At 46.3% G+C, this 19667-nt stretch overlaps 1 protein-coding gene across 8 annotated transcripts in view; it reads left to right on the top strand.

Annotated features, from left to right (window-relative positions):
• Nucleotides 1-19667, top strand: part of PRDM2 (PR/SET domain 2) — a 110733-nt gene that overhangs the window by 21787 nt on the left and 69279 nt on the right. For all 8 annotated transcript variants that reach the window (XM_036025334.1, XM_036025328.1, XM_036025336.1 and 5 more), the window contains 3 exons: nt 7009-7126; nt 9342-9445; nt 19105-19257. In XM_036025334.1, coding sequence (XP_035881227.1) covers nt 9437-9445; nt 19105-19257 — 162 coding nt within the window. In that variant the 5' untranslated portion in view covers nt 7009-7126; nt 9342-9436. The remainder of the gene's footprint in view (nt 1-7008; nt 7127-9341; nt 9446-19104; nt 19258-19667) is intronic.

The following is a 19667-nucleotide window of genomic DNA, read 5'->3' on the forward strand; positions in this document are numbered from 1 at the left end:
ATTATTTTTGAAATTTGAAAAAATAATTGGCAACTAGAATAGCACTTCCCACGGAAGGCGCTATGACAAGACAACCCCCCCCCCCCCCCCCGCTACTCTGGCGCTAGGGCTGTGGTGGGAAGAGGGTCTCCGAGTGTTTGGCTCCGCCTCACCTTGGCTGTCTCGTGACTTGCATTCCACCTTCAGTCCTGGCTTTGCCGCTCCTGCTGTGTGACCTTGGGGCAAGTCACTTGACTTCTTGGTATTTGCTTTCTTGCCTGTTAACCAGGGACAGTAGTGGTGTCCACCCCATGCTGCTGTGGTCAAGACCGAAGTTAATAAACATAAATAAAGCACTAAGGCTAGTGTGCCTTACACAGGAAACTCTGTGTAAGTATTATATCATCATTATTCTTTTTGGCCATTGACTAATACTTGATTCTGCTTCATGAAATACATTCTTACCACTGTCACTGCTCCGGTTCAGACCCAGACACCGCTTGGTTGGGCCGCTATGGAGACCACCTAATTGATTGCCCCACCGACAGGCTCCCCTCCCCTGGGCCCATGGCCCATGTTTCTGGAGCACTGCACTTAGACAACATGAAACTGGCCACATAGGAAATCAGGAAAGTGGACAGTCATCATGAGTTGTTTGGAATGTCTTTGTGGATGAACTAACTGGGAGTTGAACTTGACCTGGAAGGACGTAGAGGATATTGACTGGCTGGAGAATTGAGGGCCAGGAGGACCAGTAGCTTAGGATCATTATTGGCTGAGTTGTGCAAGACCCAGAGGAGCAGGAGACACAGTGTGGGGGAAGGAGGAGGAGCCAGGGAGGGGTGTGGCTGTAGGTGGGGGTCAGGGAGGGACTTCTGTGTGTGTGTGATCTCTCGGACTAGAACTTTATTTAAAATACAGCTGGGTAGATCAGACAACTGCACGTGACTTGAAAGGCCATAGCTTCACAGTTTGCTGCCCTGGATGAAGATAGTTTGAGATGTTGCAGCTCAAAGCTCACTTGTAATATACTCTTGGGGAGGCAGGAGAAAGCTGCTCCAGCTCACCATTCCCCTTTCCCACCCTGTATCAGAATCTTCTGGAAAGGGGGAGGAGTATGTTTGTCAGGTTGAGAAAGCTCTCAGGTACCTAATTTTCTCTGCTGCCTCTGAACCTGGAAAGTCTCTGAAACCAGTAGGGGACCTGCTGGGTTTTATTTAGGAAGTTTTTAAAAGGGGTTTTGAACCAGATGCTTTAGAGGATGATCCATCAAGAGGGCAGAGGGTTTGTAGAAGTTGAACATGGAACAGACTGGAAGCTAGGGAACCTCATGGCATCTTGTCTCTCCCCTGACCCAAACCTTCTGGCGGTGCCCACCACTCCAAACGCCATCCGCTTGCGGTACCCGGCCCTCAGGGTTCTGCAGGCTCCGGCGGTGGCTGACCCTGCGTTCTCCCTGGCTCCCTCTGACCCGGCCACCGTGGCCCCTTTTTGTTCCTGAACATGCCAAGCCCTTTGTCCCTTCGAGACATTTCCCTGGAGTGCTCAATCCTTAACACGTGGCCTTATTCATAAATCAGAAAATTTTGAAGCGTGAGATTTAACAATCCCACATTCTACCAGTCAGCAGAATGTCACAGCTTCCTGAAAACTGGCCTGTCCACACCATTGAAGAAGGCAGATAACATTTTAGTATTCTCACAGAAAGTAGCTCTGATCTCACGGAACCCCAAAAGGGACTTCCCAGGCGCCTCTGGCCTGTAGTGCGAGACCCCGCTGGTCTGTGGTTGCAGTGCGGACTCGGGCATCTGGCTGGAGGTGATCTTGGCTCCACCGCCGTGACCGTGCAGCTGGGTGAGGTTGCCTGACAGCTGCTCCACAGCGTCGTTCTTGAAAGTCCAGACCCTGCCCGGCTGCCTGGGTTCGAGTCAGCTATAGCCCTGCCACTTACTGACTGCCACTGGGGGGCGGGTTCGGTTTTCAGCTGTAAAGGGGGTCATAAAATTACAGTCATCGTGATGGCGTGAAGATTAAACGAGGCGGGTGCCGTGGAAAGCACTTGGAGCGGGGTCTGAGTGGCATCGGCATGCTCGGCCAGTGCTAGCGAAGACTGCTGCTGGGAGGTGGGGGGGTGAGGCCTGGGCATGCTCAGCCTAGATCTCGGCCCAGAGGAAGGGGTAGCTCCCCAGGCAACCCTACGCCCCCAGCCCCCAGCGTGAGATCGTCTCGTCCTGCTGGGCCCGAGGGAGGGGGTTCGCAGAGAGCAGCAGAAGGGCCTTTCAGAGGCTTTGCCACGGAGCTGGAGAATCAAAGTATCTCTAAGGATTTTTTTGTGTGAGGAAGCAGGAAAAGAGCCGTTCCTCCAGCCAGTGAGCTTCGTGGGGAGGCAGCCAGACAGCTTTATTGACCATCGCGTCTGCACCGCTCAGCACAGTGCCGGCCCGAGTGCTCCTGAGTGATGGAGTGGTGGACAGGGAGCCAGGGGGACGCCTGGCTGTTTACTGGGGAAGGGAGGAAGTATTGACGAAATTTGAGATGGAAGTGAGACGTTGGCAATATCAAATTGATGAGATCAATTAATAGTCAATAACTAAGTTACTAAATTAACTTAAATTTAATACCTTAATTAGATTTAGTGCATACCATTCCAGATCAGTTCATTGATGCATATTTGGAAACTACTTCATTAAGCAGTGGAATAAAGAGTTCTCGTGTTTCCCGTTACACAGTAGGGAAATGAGGAAGTCTTTGTAACTTCCCCCATGCTTATCACAGTGATCAGTGTTAGGAAGCCTTAGGGTGGCATTGTGCCTTTGTTCTGGGACAGCCAGGACCCGTCCTGGGAGAAGGAGCAGCCAGGGTTCCGCCCTGGAGCTCAGAGTCTGGTCTCTGGTTGGTCACCTCCTCTGTAGATCAGCCAACGGCAATACATTTCTCCTAAGGCATTACCCTGCCTGCCCCACCTTCTCCGCTCTCTAGACACAGTGGTCTTTGCCTGTCTGCCCTCTGCACACACCGGGCTTTCTCCTAACCCAGCAAGGGGACTTGCGTTTCCTGGCAGGTCCCCCCCCACCCCCCAGTGGTCACATGATCCTTCCTACTTAGAGAGCTGTCTTCCCTGAGCACTCCGTCTAAAGTAGCACCCTATCCTCTCTCTAGCACTGTCTTTCTTGTGCTGGATTTGCCTCAGAACATCAATACCTACCCGGCATTGCACATCTTTGCTTCACTTTTTCTGCCTTGCTCACTGGAGTGACACATTGTTAAGGCAAATGTGATGCCCAAAGCCTTGCCTGGCCCATAGAAGGGACTCAGAAATATTTTTAATAAGTTAATTGAGTGGATATTGCAATTTCTTGTAGACACAATTGATCTGGGAAGCATTCCCAGGATCAAATTGTGATTCTTTAATGTAAGAACTAAGGTGACCCTGTTTAGAATATATTATATGTAGTACTATCAAGGTATGTGTGTGTGTACAAACTCATATATATATATGTATATATATATATATATGTATATGAGATTCCACTTTATGAGTGTGTGAGGGAAAGAAATTTTTTAAAGCAATTTTTTTGTTCCAAAGTTTACTTATAAACCGGTTGCTTGAAATTAAGAGCATATCACACACATAAAGGATTCTTGTATTGACCCTGAAAAATATTTGTCTCAAATTCAAGAGATTTAGGCACACATGGAGAAAATACTTTCTGATAGTTGACCCTGCTAATTTATTTGTTTCTGTCCCTCCTTTTTCTGAAAAAAAAAAAAAAAAAAAAAAAAAGATTTAAGTTGGCTTACAACAGTCATTCATTCATTCAAGTATTTAAGTGACGAACTTTTTACACCTCCTGCTAAGCTTTGGGGTTGCAGCACCCAGTGAGGTGGACACCGTCTGTCTCCACTGCAGCCTGCTGGGAGGTACATTCAACTCGTATTCATACAAATAATTGTTGAAAACTGTGATAAGAGCTGTGCAGGAAACACAAGCAAGGGGAAAGGGAGGTTCTCCCTAGGCAGGCCAGCCCACCTTCTGCTTCTCGAATTGCTGATTTTTCTACAAAAACACCCCAGGCAGTTTCAGGCCACTGCAGGGGACTCCAGCAGCCGGAGAGGGGAGAGGACCGCCTGGGAGCCAGCCCACATCCGGTGGCTTTGCGTGGATGAGGTCCTCCCATTCTAGTTGAGTCCTGTTGTACCACGAAAGGTACCACAGTAAATGGAGAAAAGGCTTTTCTCAACTACATAATGAGCCCAAGTTGTATTGTAATGTTTTGGCTGAAAGCAGGTAAATAAATGGGAACTTTTAAAAAATTTTTTCTCCTGTGGCAGCTCTGCTGAGATCCTTTATATTCACAGGTGTTTCACAAATTTTAATGTGCCTGGTCTCCAGCTTATAGTGAAGTTACAGGTTTCCTGGGGGAATGACCATTCCTGCCGTAGGTGCCGTCTCCTGCCCCCATTTCTGCGGACATTTGGAGGTTGTAGGGCAGCCGTTCGCAGGTTGTGTTCCAGCGGAATTCCTTTTTCCAGTTTTATGGATACATCTGCAGGGTATTTATGTTACTTCTGGCTATGTTTTTTTGTTTTTTAATTTAATCTTTATTGGTTTTTTTTTTGCCATTACCATTTAGTCCCCTTACACCCCCTCTCCCGCCAGCAATCCCCACACTGTTGTCCGTGTCCACGAGGCCTTTTTCCTGTTTTGCTCAGTCCCTCCCCTTGCATTCAGCATGGCCTGGGAGCCCCAGCCCCAGCAGTGAGACAAGGAGAAGAAGTAAATGCATCCAGATTGGAAAGGAAGAAGTGGAATTGTCATTATTTGCAGCTGACATGATGTTATACGTAGATAACCCCAACGATTTCGCCAAAAACTACTAGAACTGATAAATGAATTTAGCAAAGTAGCAGGATACAAAATTAATATCCAAAAACCAGTTGCATTTTTATATGCCAATAACAGACTAACAGAAAGGGAAATTAAGAAAGCAATCCTATTCACAGTTGCTGTAAAAAGATTAAAATACCTAGAAATAAACCTAACTAAGGCCCTTTTGCACTGTTGGTGAGAATGCAGGCCGGTGCAGCCACTGTGGAAAACAGTATAGGGATACCTAAAACAGTTAAAAAAAGATCTGCCTTCTGACCCAGCATTTCCACTTCTGGGGTTAAATCTGAAGGAACCCAAAACACTAATTTGAAAGAACACAGGTGCCCCTGTGTTCATTGCAGCGTTATGTACAATCACCAAGATACGGAAGCAGCCCAAGTGTCCGTCAGTATGGATGAGTGGATAAGACAACTGTGGGACATTTACACAACGGAATATTACTCAGTTGTAAAAAAGAAGAAAATGCTACCCTTTGTTGACAGTGTGGGTGGACCTGGAGAACATTATGCTAAGTGAAATAAGCCGGTCAGAGGAAGACAGATACTGTATGATTTCACTCATATGTGGAACCTAATGAACAAACTGAACTAACAAGGAGAATTGGGACAGACTCACTGATGGAGAAAGACCAGGATGATTATGGGGTGGGGGGCAGGTAGGTTGGTGGGTGGGGGAAAAGATACCTTTCCCCTTTTGAAAAAAAAATGCATTCACATTTCTAAAATTCTAGCTTATAGATTAAAATTTTAAAAGGGGCACTATATTTAGAAGTGAGAAATTTTTACATTTTAGCTAATTAAAAATACCATAAGGTAATTTTCCGGGGACAGATTTGGTATTCCCACAATTGGGAGGGCACTGGTGCGTGGTCACATTGTCGGGACCAAAGGGCGAATCAAGCCAGATGGAAGCAGCTGCGCTCCTGAGGCATGCGCATGCGCTCCGTGGACGCTGCGCTGTCCGGGGCCCCGACCCTGGTCTGCAGGTGGCGGCTCTTGCGCGTTCCAGTGCAAAGCGGGCCGGAGAGACCTTCCTAATGACTCGCTCATGGCTGTGGGTTTTTGTCTCCTGAAGCAGCCTTTTGATTTTTTTTTTTATTATTGAAAATACTGCGAGTACTCAAATTTGTATGATATTCTTTCCTTGGCACAGAACATTCTTAAAAACTACAAGAGCTTGATTGTTGTGGGAAAATTAATCTTTTAGCTTAGTTTGCTTTTTGCCTACATTGGTTTCTTTGACAGTCCTTGAGACATGTTTCCCTTTGCAGTGGAATAGCAACACGCAGACTGCAGACCCATCGTTCTCGGGGGTCATGAGGCACGCTTCAGTGCTTGGGGTGCATGTGGTCCCAGTTAATAGACCCCGGGCTTCCCTTTGATTTGAAAGTTATTTTAAAAATAACAGTCATGTTTTACCAGTTGGCTCTACTCTCCCCCTTTTATCCCATTATATACATAAGCAGTCATAATCTTGAGATTACAGTGAGTTTGAGCATCGCCTGTGGTTAGTGGTTGTATAAAATTCTGTGTTTCTCAGAGACGTGATGTTGTGGCAGCTTGGTAGACAGGGGGAGAGAGTGCCGTGCCCGGAGCGGGCGCACTTCCCGCGGAGGCCCCGGCTGGGTCGCAGCGCCCTTGCGCGGACTCCTCCGGGCCCTGTCAGCGGGGTTGCTGCCGGAGAATAAACGCATGGGTCGGGCGGCCGTCCATCATGGCCTTTACAGTATGTGCCGAAAGTATTCATTTAAGCAGGGAGTGGAGATTTTGAGTTTTTAAATGCTGTAAAATACTGATGGTAGCCTTTAAGCGTGAGCTTCAGCTCCCTGCCAGATTCTCTGGGAGTTTAAAGCATGTGATACCAGAGATTTACCTAGTTTGAAAATGACCACAGGTGGCTGGAACAAAACAGATTAGCACTGACATGCTTGAAGGTTCGTGGTTTCCTTCGGACACTCACAAACAAGCATCAAAGCAGCTCTTGAAGTGCTTGGCATCATTGTCTGGGTCTGGAGTGCCAGTTTCAGCTTTCAGTTACATGTTTGCAATACGTTTGCTTATTGGACCAGAAAAAAAAACCACAAAATGCTAACCGGGTTTTCTTCATTTTGCCATTACCCTCTGTTTCTTTACTTGCAGAACGCTGCTGAGCCTGTGGCAGCTGCTGAGACCCTGGCCGAGGTACCTGAACATGTGTTTCGAGGACTTCCGGAGGAAGTGAGGCTTTCCCCATCTGCTGTTGACAAGACTCGGATTGGTGAGTACTGGGGTCAGAGAAGGAGCGGGGGAAGGGGTTGCAGGCTGCAGCCAGGCTTCGTATGCGGACTTTAAGGTAGGGGGCTGAGAACCTTCATTTCTCATCTGTCTTTATGTCCCCAGTGTCTGACACTTTGTGGGTCTCAGTATATATTTGAGAGAAGACAACCTGAGTGTTTGTGAGTGCTTCAGGCAGGGGTGTCTTGTTTAATACAATGCAAGCTTTTCTGTACTTGGTCTTGTTTGTGTCCTAATATTGAGTCAGAAGGCTAAGGAAGTAAATGATAAAAAAAATCAAAATATAGTCTTGGAATATATCATGTGTATATCCTATTTCCTTTTAAAAATGTGTACTTCTGATATTCAAATTTGTGTGTGTGTGTGTGTGAATACATTTCTAATAAATGATTTTTCTAATTCTCATTGAAAATGATTCAGTGAGTAACTTGTGAGCATTTAAATTGTATCATTTGTTCACATGAAAGTGTTTGATTTTACAGCTCCACTAACTGGCTGTTAGCTGTGTTATCAGATGGGGTTCATAGCAGACTTACAGAAAAGTGGAATTTGTGTGTCCCAGCTGAACGGGGCTGGCTGAGAGCCACCCTCTGATGGTGAGGAAGCAGGCCAGGAGACGAGGGGACCTGCTCAGGGTGATGCTGTCGGTAGGGTCACCGCTGGGCGCTGGTGCCCTTGACTCGGTGTGCCCTCCTGCCATTTTAGCCACTGCCTCTTCATCCTGTTTGCTGATGGTCAGTGCACAGGAAATAGAAATACCCATAACAGCACCACAGAGCAGCATGAACCTTGGCTCTTTGAAACTCTGCAGAATGAGTTGTCCTAGGAGCTGAGGTTTTAGGAAACTTAGAGAGGAGAGGGTTTTATCACTTTGAGCCAACAAACTGTAAAAACGTTTACTAAAAAATGTTTCCAAACCTTTATAAAAGCAATTTGTGTTTATTGGAGATATTTGAAATTTGTAGAAAGAGGAGTTTAAAAAGTATTTGTAGTTTCATTACATTCCAGTATTTTTTTCTGTTTGTGATTGTACTGTCTGGGTAATTTTACATGTAAAAATTAAAATAAGCAAATGCAAAACATGCTTTTCTATTGTAAAACAGTACAGGTTCTTTATAAGCTATTTGGAAAATATAGAAGAATATAAAGAAGAAAAAAAATCACTGTTGAAGGTGTCACTTAATTTGATTTCACCTGATTTTAGTTGATTTAACATTATCTTCCTTTTAGGCTGCCTGGCCTTTTAACTGTTGGGCTGGCCAAAAAGTTCATTTGTTTTTTTCCATAAAATGGCTCTAGTAGTGCTTAAGTTATCTTTAACTTCATTCGAAACAATTTTGTTAGAGTGTATTGTGACAGCTATCATATCAGCGTACATTTTAAAAAAAAATTGAAATTGTTGAATTTTTGTGCAGCCATTTTGATATTGAGATGGAAGAAAACAGCAACATTTTCAGCATATTATGCTTTATCATTTCAAGAAAGGTAGAAATGCAGCTGAAATTCAGAAAAGGATTTGTGCAGTGGAGAGGGCGATGTGACTGATCAAACGCGTCCAGAGTGGTTTGCGAAGTTTTGTCCTGGAGACTGGTCTCTGGACGATGTTCCATGGTGAGGTAGACCAGTTGAAGTCGATAGTGATCAAATGGAGACATGAATTGAGAACAGTCAACACTATACCACATGGGAGATAGCCAACGTGCTCAAAATATCCAAATCAATGAAGTTACTGGTGAAAATGAAAAATGTGTCTCTTATTTTACAGAAAAAATGAAATGGACTTTTTGGCCAACCCAATATTTTGTGAAACTAGGTTGGTTTTAGTGCTTCCGTCTTTTCTTTCCAGACCAGTGAGGGTGATGAGACAGCCGGAGTCACAGCACCAGATATTACTGGTGGTGGTAGGCCTCGGTCCTTGAGTTTGGCAAAGAAGGAGTTCAGAGCCGAGAACTCGAGTGCAAACAGTGTTTTTAGCTTTTTGGAGGGAAAGTCACAGAGGCAGGAGCAGTGAGCCGGCTAGGCAGCAGGAACTCAGTGCACAAGCTACAGAGGCAAAGGAAGAGCCTGTGGAGCTTGGAAGAAAGGAAGCAGAGGACACGCACCTAAGGAAAGTGGGTGGCGTGAGAGAGAGAACAGCGCTAGTGCCTTAGTCTTTAAAGTAACACATACATCATAAAAGTATTGGTTTTGTTTTCTAGGTGTCTGGGCCACTAAGCCAATTTTAAAAGGGAAAAAGTTTGGACCATTTGTTGGCGATAAGAAAAAAAGATCTCAGGTTAAGAATAACGTGTACATGTGGGAGGTAAGAAAGAATTCTGGTTCTTCGTTTATCAGAGTCGTCCTATACCTTTAAAAAATTCTATTTTAGGGTTTGACATTTGAAATTAAAAAATTACATTTTAATGTGTCCTTTAAAATCAGTAATGTTTTTATTAATGAGAAAATGGGTTTCCTTGGAAACAGATGGCTGTTTACATTTGTTTTTTGAGACTTCTTGGCCGTTCTCAGGAATAGGTGTCAAATCCACGCTTTATGCTGCCTCGTTCAGGGCGTTTGCTCTGCAGCCAAGACTTTTATCTGTCACTTTACAGGCTTCCATATAGACACCGTGAAAGACACCCCGAGGTGGCCACACTGCTAGGGTCTTCTATTTTAGAAATCTTTGTGTTGCTGGAATATTCAGAGTTGAATATATTTAGCACACAGCACATTTATGTAGCTCTTTGAACTTTTCATAAGGCTTTTATTCTGTTCATTTCACGTCCTGGAAGACAGAGCAGAGGCTGGCACCCTCCCCGTGGGGGTGAAGCGGGTAAGAACAGAGGCGAACTGCTGCTCCCGTGGGGCCCGCGTGTTGAGAGGGGCGTCCGTGCAGAACTGGGACCTGGGTCTCCTGCAGGACAGTGAGGCGGCCGGAAACGTTTCATTGGTTCATACCCTGCATTTAGCTTTGGGACTGTGGCTGACACCCTCAGTCTTATTTATTTATTTATTTGTTTGTTTATTTATTTTTTCTTTTACGGGGTGTACTTGATTGCATGTCAGTTTCACCTGTGTGAAAGTTATTCCCTCTCCTCTGGACACTTGTGGTACAAACAGCGGCCCTGTGGCGCCTGCAGAAATAGCTGCTGTTCCTTGGCTTGCCTGTGCCCGCACCCCTTCTGGGTGACCGAGGACCTGCCCACTCGGGCTTACTCATGAGCTGCACTGGCAGTGGGGTGCAAGGCTCACCTGACACGAGCAGGGGTTGGACAGACACTCGCAGAGCTGAGCCGAGCCCGTGCTCTTCTGGCCCTTCCCGCGGCATGCACCTAGGCTCCCCCCCCCCGGACAGCTGTTGGACGCCACCTGAGTGAGTGAGGAGCAAGTGACCCCCAAGCCAGATCGGCAGCCAGTGGCAGACACATGAGTAAGCCCAGCTAAGCACAGCCCACACTGTCAACCAACAGAATTGTAAACTAAATAAACCCTGGTCGCATTGAACCACTGTAACACCCTCAATTTTAAAATGTAGAGAATAAAGAAATGTCTCATTAAGATTTTGTGAAGATAAAATGCGTTGCTCTTGTTCAAAAGGCAGCACGTGAGTCCACCGTTTGTGTGGAGTTTGGTTTGGGTCGGGTGCCCCCGGAAGCTCCCCGTGCTCTTCGGCACCCCTGCGGTGTGACTCCTTCTTAGAGAAGTGAGGGTTTCGGTGGGGAGGAAGCGCACTCCTATCGGATTGTTTTACGTTGAGTCACATCTGTTTCATATGTAAGCATATAAAAGCCTAAAAATAAAATATGCATAGGAAATGTCTGGACACTTTCCATCAAGAAGTTCTGTGGCATTTGTACGTTTGAAGTTTATTGCTATTCTTCTCAATGCCATAAGCAATTTTTTAAAAAAAGATTTTATTTAGTTTTAGAGAGAGGGGAAGGGAGGGAGAAAGAGACAGACAGAAACATTGATGTGGGTAAAAACATGGATTGGTTGCCTTTTACACATGTCCAACCGGGGACTGGCCCACGACCCGGTCATGCACCCTGACTGGGAATCGAACCGGCGGCCTTTTGGTTTGCAGGACAGCGGCCAGCCCACTGAGCCACGCCAGTCAGGACAGCAGTGTTTTCTAACTTGAAAATTTCAACGGTTTCTCCCAGTAATTGTGAGTTTCTTTGTTGCTAGTGCCTGACACTAAATCTAATGACAGTTAACCCCGGGGATGTCAGGAAGTGAGGGTTTGCCCGGAGCCGGCCACGTGGTGCTGTCTCACCGCTTTTGAGGTGAGAGACTTCCGCGTCTGGGTTTGCAGGAGAGCTGCAAGATGCTGCTCCCCTGCGTGGTCACAGGGGATGCCTTGACCGCAGGATTATGCTCCGAACTTCTCTTTTAGTTTTTGAAATTTCCCAGGGAAACTAATGAATACGCCCGTTCAGGTTAGCGGCCACCTGAGTGAGGGCAGTGTCAGGGACCCGGGAAATGTGCCCTCAGGTTGCGGGTGCGGAATGCGAAGCTTGAGCAAGTGCCACTGGTGTTAAACCCACGCTTATGCCGCCTTTTTTACCCAACATAGCAGTTTGATGCTGTCGGGTGTGTTGTGGAAGTTATTAGTGGTGCTTTTGTCCATGAACTCACAGTAGCTTGGTGGGAGCTGTGGTTTGGAGCCACGGCATGTTAGGGGTTCGATTTCCCCTATAAACCTGTTAACGTTCCATCGCTCACACAGGATACTTCTGCCTCCATTCTGCCACAGTTTGGGCCTCCTTGTGACGTTGCCAGTCCTGGGGGTCAGGTGTGCAGACTCAGTTTTTGTCGGGGCTGGCTTTTCTTTCCTGCAGTTCAAAAAAAATCTGGAGGGGGGTGGCAGGGCTGGGTGAAAAGGGTGAGGGGATTAAGGGAAAAAAGGTTTATGTGTGTATGTGTACGCGTACATGGCTTACGGGCACAGACGGCAGTGTGGTGATGACCGGAGGGAGGGGGGATGGGGGAGGGAGAAGACCGTAAGGGGGGGGTAGCTGGTGACGGACGGAGACTTGGGCTGGTGAGCACACAGTACAGTGTGCAGATGGTGTGTTATAGAACTGGACACCTGAAACCTATATAGTTTTATTAATGTCACCTTAGTAAATTCAATAAAGAAGAAAAATCTGGATGTCATTTAGATAGTTCCAACTGCAAGTTATATATTCCACACAGAAACCTTTAAGCCTTTTGCGCATATATAAATATAAATATATATATATATGAATATATATATATATATGAAGAAGTAGCATTTGGCACAGTACAGGGAGCATAAATAATGTACTTATTTCTTACAAAGAAGAAAGTGAGAACCCAGGTAACATTTAGCATTAGCCCATTTATTCCACCCCTGGTCTTGTCCTCAGACTTGCATCAGAGTGGCTGTTATTAATGTAACAGAAACTCCTTATTATTAAAATCCCATTTTGGCATTTGTTCTTCAATTCAAGCCCCTTAGAAACAGCTTATATTTTAGCAGTCTGGTCCTTTGCCTGGCTGGAACTCCATTTTTTAAAGGTTTTATTTATTTATTTATTTACTTAACTTATTAGAGTGCGGGGAAGGAGGGGGAGAAAGAGAGGTTGAGAAACATCAATGTGTGGTTGCTTCTCGAATGCCCCCTACTAGGAACCTGGCCCACAACCCAGGCATGTACCCTGACTAGGAATTGAACCGGCGACCCTTTAGTTCTCAGGCTGGTGCTCAATCCACTTGAGCCACACCAGCCTAGTCAGAACTCCTATTTTAAAGCTAAGCAAAGACACTTGTACATTGCTTTTCTTGAGCCCTTGATTATTTAGCACGATACTAAGTCCTCTAAGCTTTCACTGAAAACATTTTATTATGTCAGAAATAACAGGAGAAAAACAATAGAGTGAGACGGATACCAGGCCAGCGGTATCCATCGTGGCTCGGATGCTCGTCGAAACAAACAGGGCTACATCATTATTTCTTACGCTGCTTAGAATTCTGTTGTACCTTCCACTGTTTAACCAGTTGAACATTTCAGTAGTTTTAATTATTTCATGGTATTAACAATTCTTCAAAGTATGAAACTCATTAGACATGTTTGCTGACTTAGCTGAAGTCAAGCAAATATAGAAGGTAAGTCTTGGCTGACTTATCTTCTGAAGATAAATTCCTAAAAATACAATTGTTAAGTAAAAAACTACATTGTACATTTTCATCTTTGGTAAATTTTCTTTAACAGACCTCTAGAAGGATTGTACTGATTTATGTAAATGTCCCAAGTGCCTATTTCTCTCCAGCTTTTTAAAACTGGATATCGTTAAACTTTTAAGTAGGCTTTCCCCATTGTCATAGATGAAACTGGTAGTTCACCATGTCTGTTTGCACGTTATTCATTCCGGCAGCACGTCCTGAGTCAGGAGGCTGGGGGGAAAGCGCACTATTGCATTGCAGCTAAAATTGATAGAGAAGCTTTGTCTGTCTAACGAGAAGACCTTAACGTAATGTTTTTGAAGAATTTTTTTGTTGTCACTTTTAAATGAGGGTAGCGCGTGCCCCCCTCACAGAGTTGTTGGGCTACAGATTGGATGGTGTACGTGAAATTACTTGGCATGGGTGTTGCTGGCTCAATAAACATTAATGGAATCTGAACATTGAAGAAAAACACTTGAATTATCACGTAGAGGATAAAAACGTTTTTTGATAGTCGCCTCCTTCTTAAAAGATCACCAGTGTTTCATTTTCACTTAGAGTATTTTCGCTTCTAACGTATCAGCTATATTTCAAACCAAAAAATAAGATTACTGTTGGGAGAGGAACCCTGAATTGACTTCTGCGTGCTCTCTGAGTTCCTCACTCCTGGGAACGCATTGGAGGAGAGTGCCCTGCGGGTTGCATGGAGCTCGGGTCTCCGCTTCCTTGCACAGCCCTTGTGATGGCCTAAACAGATGGAGATGTGACTAGGTGGCCTCCGCCTCCAGGAGCAGACGGGGAAAGTGGGAAATGGTGTGTAGATCGTATTGTTGGACGTTCAGCAAGCTAGGGCCCCAGGGAAATCAGGGTGAAAAGGAGCCTTAGACCATAAGACAAACTGGAGCTACTGCGAGGAGCTGGGACCCCCCCCCCCCCCAGGACAGGGCCTGCCCCCGGAACGGACGTGTTAGAGCCGCAGGAGGAGGAGCGTCTGCAGAGGGTACTGCGGGCTCTAAGGCTCTAACCCTCCGGGGCTGGTCAGGATGAGGGGGGCGGCCCTCAGCCTGGGGCTCTACCGTGTCAAGGGCTGTCTTAATTCCTGGGCGTGGTTTCGGCCCAGTAAATTGGTTCCCGCAGAGAGACTGGGTAAGGACCTCCTCACAGGCAGACAGTTTAGGATTCAGATGATGGTACATTAGCATGGATTGAATGAGAATTGTTTTTTTATTTTACAAATTTGAATTTATATATACAATAGGACATGTAAATAGCGAGGAAGGGTGTAAGTTAAAACCCTCATTCGCCACCCGTAAGGACACTGTGTTTAACACTTGGGTGGTTCTTTGCAGTCCTTCCTCTGTGTGTCTTGAGTATTTACTTTTGAGTGTGTTTTTAAGTTGGAGTGGGCACTAAATTTTGAGTTTAGGTCATTTTATGACTGTTTGGAAACGGCTGGATTAAGTTGAGTGGAAGTTGGGTGGTCTGGAAATTATGTTCTGTTTGACAGAATCAACACTCATGTTTGATGGTAGGGGCAGGAAGGAGGTCCGGCCTGCTAACCTGGGAAGGGCTGAGGGTGGTGGGAGGAGGCGCCGGAGAGAGGCAGCGTAGGAAAGCAGGCGTGAGGAAGGGAGCCGGCATGGGGTCCCGGCTCTGACTCAGTGACGTGAGCGTGCTGGTGGCACGGCTGGCCTCCCTCGGTGCCCTCATGCATGGGGGTTAGTGACATCGCGCAGGGCTCTCGTGGAGGCCGACACGGTGAAATAGCACATCCAGCAGCATCTTCTGGACCAGTGCTGACGTGGAGGTGCTTCCCTTTCCTCGGGTCTTTCCCTCTCAGTAGAGGGTTCCCGTCTGAAAGGTGCCTTGTCAGCATGGTTTCATAACACCTGGTGTGTGGTTGGCTGCTCTTGCTTTGTTAAAAGGGACCGTTTTGTAAATTTGAATGCAAAAAACTATCGATTACGTGGAAATAGTCCTCCTTTGGATCAAGTCAGCTGAGTGTTTCTTTCTTGGTTATTGTAAAGATGTGGAAATAGATTTGCTGCATATCTTCTGTTGAGCCCGGGGGGTGGGAGTTTCGCCTGCCTTCGCGTTGTCTTTGAAGAGAAGGGTTCTGGTTGGTCTCCAGGGTCTCTCCACTACCCCAGCCTAGTGGTGTGGCGGCACTTTTGCAGCCTTGTAATTTGTAGCTTACATTACACAAAATTCTTTCACTTTTTAGAGACTAGGTTTTGTGTGTCAGCTACTGAAATTAATTGGAAACTGAGGTTTGACCAGCTGAGATAGTAAATTGTATATAACCACATTTTTATTGCAGTTCATACTTGTAGGCTTAGACTCCCAATAAGAACAAGAAAGCTACCTGGTATTTTAAATGTGTGTGTGTGTGTGGCAATGGGGAAGGGCGGGGAGGGGAGGGGAGGGGCTTAGCTTCGCACCGGGCTGACCTCCACTGCCTTCATTCAAACTTAGGTTTTCGTTCAGAAGACTAACTTGCTCTCCTCACTCTCTTCCCTTGTTTCCTTGGAGATTATACTTAAATCTGTGGAGACAAAGTAGAAAATTTAGATAAACAGAAGGAAAAAAAGGATAATCTCACTGTTCAGAGAAAACCATCGTTAACATTTTTACTTTGGTTTCAGATTGCTTTTTTTTCATATACATTCACATGTCTAAAGCAAAAACGGTATCATATAAGCCATACTTTCTGTAAATCGCTTTATGCAATCATCAATGTATTGTGACTGTGTTTTATACAAATAGTATATTTCCATAACTTCTGATTATCTTTGTGTTCTTCTAGTAATAGAAATATTGTGTGCTTATTGGAAGAATTCTTAAGGAATGTAGAGCTATCTAACAGCAAATACGTTTTCACATAAGCCAGTTAATCATTTATGCAGTAGTGCTTTTTTAGAAACCTGTTTTCTATTCTGTGTTACTTTTCATTGAATCTTCAGTGTATTTTTCCATTGCCACTGAGCCCCCTTGCAGTAGACTGTTGAGCACTTGTTCAGTGTCCTGCCGTGTGCACGTGTCGGCGCAGCGGCCTGGCCCGCGGGGTTCTCCACGGAGGAGTGCCCTGGACACCGTCTGCAGGGGACCTCGCCGCTGCGCGCGCACGTCTCTGTGCCGACACCTCGCGTCCCTGCCCGTGACCTCACAGGCATAAGGCCCTACAAGTTAGCGTGCGTGTGCCTGTTAGTTAGGGTGTTTCTGTTTCGGTGTTTGTCAGGTACTGCTAAATTCCACCTGAAAAAGTGATTCCAGTTTATTCTTTGGTCAGCATTGTCCTTAAGAAACAATTTTCACCAGTTTGATAGGAGAAAACTATTTAATTTGAAGTTATTTTTGATTATTATTATTTAAATTTAATTTTTATCTTCGCAGGGTTTGGACCATGTGTATTTCTTTGTGAGTTACTTGTTGGCACATTTTAAAAAACGGAAATGTTCACTTTTTTCTATAAACTTAAGTATTTTAGTTTAAGTGTGACCTAGCAGATGCCTTAGTCCCTTTTGGACCAAAGTGAGCTACATATGAAGAGTTCGCTCAAGTAGCACAGCTTGCTGTTTGCACAGGCTAGTGTTGACTGGGAGCCAGGAAGTTCCGGTTTCCCTCCCTCCTTCCCTGCCTCTTGCCCTCTCTCTCTAATACCAATGAAACAAAAACAAGAGTTTCACCCTGAATTTAGTAAAAAGTAACTAATGCTTTTGTTACATGTTAAAGACAGACAATGTTAAAAGACCAATTTTCCTTATTTTATCATGCTGACGAACATGATAGAAATGTCTCTTAAACATTTTTCAGTCAAGCAGGCTATAATATTTTGGCGTGTGAAGTGTAACGTTCTGTTTTGCACTGGGATGCTGTCTCTTCGTACCATGCCATTTGGGGGCGACTCTTCCTCTTCGTGTTGAACGGAGAGGAGTGCGCGCGTGGCGTGGCCGTCTTCAGAATGGTGCGGGTGGGCGTTTTGGTAAACAACCAGTTTCTGAATCTGCTGAGTGGGGGACTGTAGGGCAGTGAGAATAACCTCCTGGGCACCTACGGTGATTCAGTGAACTAACCGCAGAGCACCTTCTGGCATGGTTCCTGGCACGCAGTAGGTGCTCAGTCAGTGGCGGCAGTCACACATCTGTGTGTAACGCTGTCCTTTCATCCACCCTGTGGGTATTTATTGAGAGCCTGCTCTTTGCCAGGCACCGGTCAAGGCAGGGCGGGTACTGCAGGGAAGGGAAAGGCCCAACAATGCCGCCTGCTCCGGGAGCTGGCACTCTGCTGTGGGGGGACGGGCGCTGAGTAGGATGAGTAGGTGACCCCGTACTTTGAAAGAGCGTAAGCGCCGTGAAGGAAAACGATTGGAGGGGCTGGCTGGGCCGCTGATGGGAAGAGGAGGACCTGCGGTTTTAACCAGGGTGGTCAGGGAGCAGACGGATGAGCAGGGGTCAAGCGGTCTGGGTTAAGTCCGTCTTTGCTACTAGTTATTTGGGCAACTTTGGGAGAACTGCTTAACTTTTGATCCTCATGTTGACATGCTGTAGAAAGATAGTAAGGGATCTGCTGCGTAGGGCTGAATGAGATCATACGGGAAGCATGCAGCGGGACGCCCGACACCTGACTCCCAAGGGAAGGGAGGTCTGGCGAGTGCCCACTGGTGAGTGCCCACTGGTGAGACGCAGGCCTGCTGGAGGGCAGAGCTGCTCACCTTGTTCGGGAGCAGGGCTGCGGGTGGAGAAGAGAGTTTCATGTGCGTGGTGGGGGCAACAAGAAGAAGCGGGTGGCGGGAGTCTCGGCCGTGTATGTGCAGGGCGGAAATGGAAGCATCGAGGTTCTTTTTTTTCTTTCTTAAAAGAAAGTAAGAGACTCATTTTCTTTGCTTTGTGTTTGACAAGTCTGTCACCAGTTGATTCTGTGATTTTATTTTAGTGCCTGATCAAGACTTCTACCATCTAGTTTTGGGGAAGTAAAACATGTATGTATGTAAATATGTATGTACAAAGAGAAAGTTAAAAGTAATTGCTAAGTAGGTTTTCTCTAAAGGGGAGGATTGCTAAGCGCTAGGAGCGCCTGGGAGAAGGAATCGGCTGCGGCTGGATGGATGATCAGGGAAAGCCTCTTGCGAGAGTGCATTTGATGTGACTCCTGAAGCTGGGGGGGGGGGGCCTGGTGTTGGAGGGACACGGGTGTTCCCCAGAGGATGTTCCATTTCCATAGCGCCTCAGCCGTGACAGGTGCCCTGGGTAGGGAAGGGTTTAAAGGTCAGCCTCATTGGCAAAAGCATCATACCCCGTCATGCACGTGGAGGGCCACACTGCCTGTTTTTACCCACTGCAGTTCCTATTAGCCCCGAAGGGAAGGGACCTGTCCAGGTACGGAGCCCGTGGGACTGGGCGACACGCACAGCACCCAGCGGGCTCGGGGGTGGGGGGTGCTGCCAGCTCCCTCTCCCAGCTCTGTCTTCAGGGAGCAGAGCTGTCGCTCGTCTTCATGAACATCTTTGTGGAGCATTTGGAGGTCATCAGCGTGTTTACTGCAGCTCTTGAAGTGGAGGAGAAAATTACTCACACAAGCCCAGATAGAGAAATAACTAAAGAGGAATGCACAGAGTTTGGGGTCTCAGTTTCCATCTTTTATTTTTCTTTCCTCTGTTGCTTATTTATTTTGTTTCTGTGAACTGCTTTATAGTGTTTTTACATATAATGAAAAAGAATTGTCTTAAAGGTTGAAAATGGAAACATTGTAAAGGTACCACCGTTTTAACAAAGGCGTTTTCTTTCCCCTTCCAAGGTGTATTACCCGAACTTGGGATGGATGTGCATTGACGCCACCGACCCAGAGAAGGGGAACTGGCTGCGGTATGTGAACTGGGCGTGCTCAGGAGAAGAGCAGAATTTATTCCCCCTGGAAATCAACAGGGCCATCTACTATAAAACGCTAAAGGTAAGAGTGTCAGAATCGGTCTGCTGTTGGTTGCTCTAATTTGCAAATAGTGTCCTTAGTTGTGACTGACCGTAATAGCTTTGCAGGCCTGGAAAGGATCGCTTCTGACAGTGGTAGGTACGTCACAGTCCGTGGTTGACCTGGCCAGTCGCCGCCTCTGCATGTGCGTGCATCAGGGCAAGAAAGCACAAAGGCCTGTTAAGTAATCACGTATCGCACCTTTGTAGATGCTCATGAGTTAAGCATCTGGCAGCTGCTTCCTCCTCCTAAGATGACAAATGCATTAGGAACTGTCTGATGGGCAGATTTAGTCAGCTGCAAGAAACTGTCCATAGCTACAGTGGTTTGTTGTTGAGACTCACGGAGTAGGACAGTCCTCTCGTAGGGTTTGCGGTGAGGTCAGAGGTCAC

This window comes from Phyllostomus discolor, chromosome 5 (genome assembly GCF_004126475.2).
Source record: "Phyllostomus discolor isolate MPI-MPIP mPhyDis1 chromosome 5, mPhyDis1.pri.v3, whole genome shotgun sequence".
Classification (NCBI taxonomy): Eukaryota; Metazoa; Chordata; class Mammalia; order Chiroptera; family Phyllostomidae; genus Phyllostomus; species Phyllostomus discolor.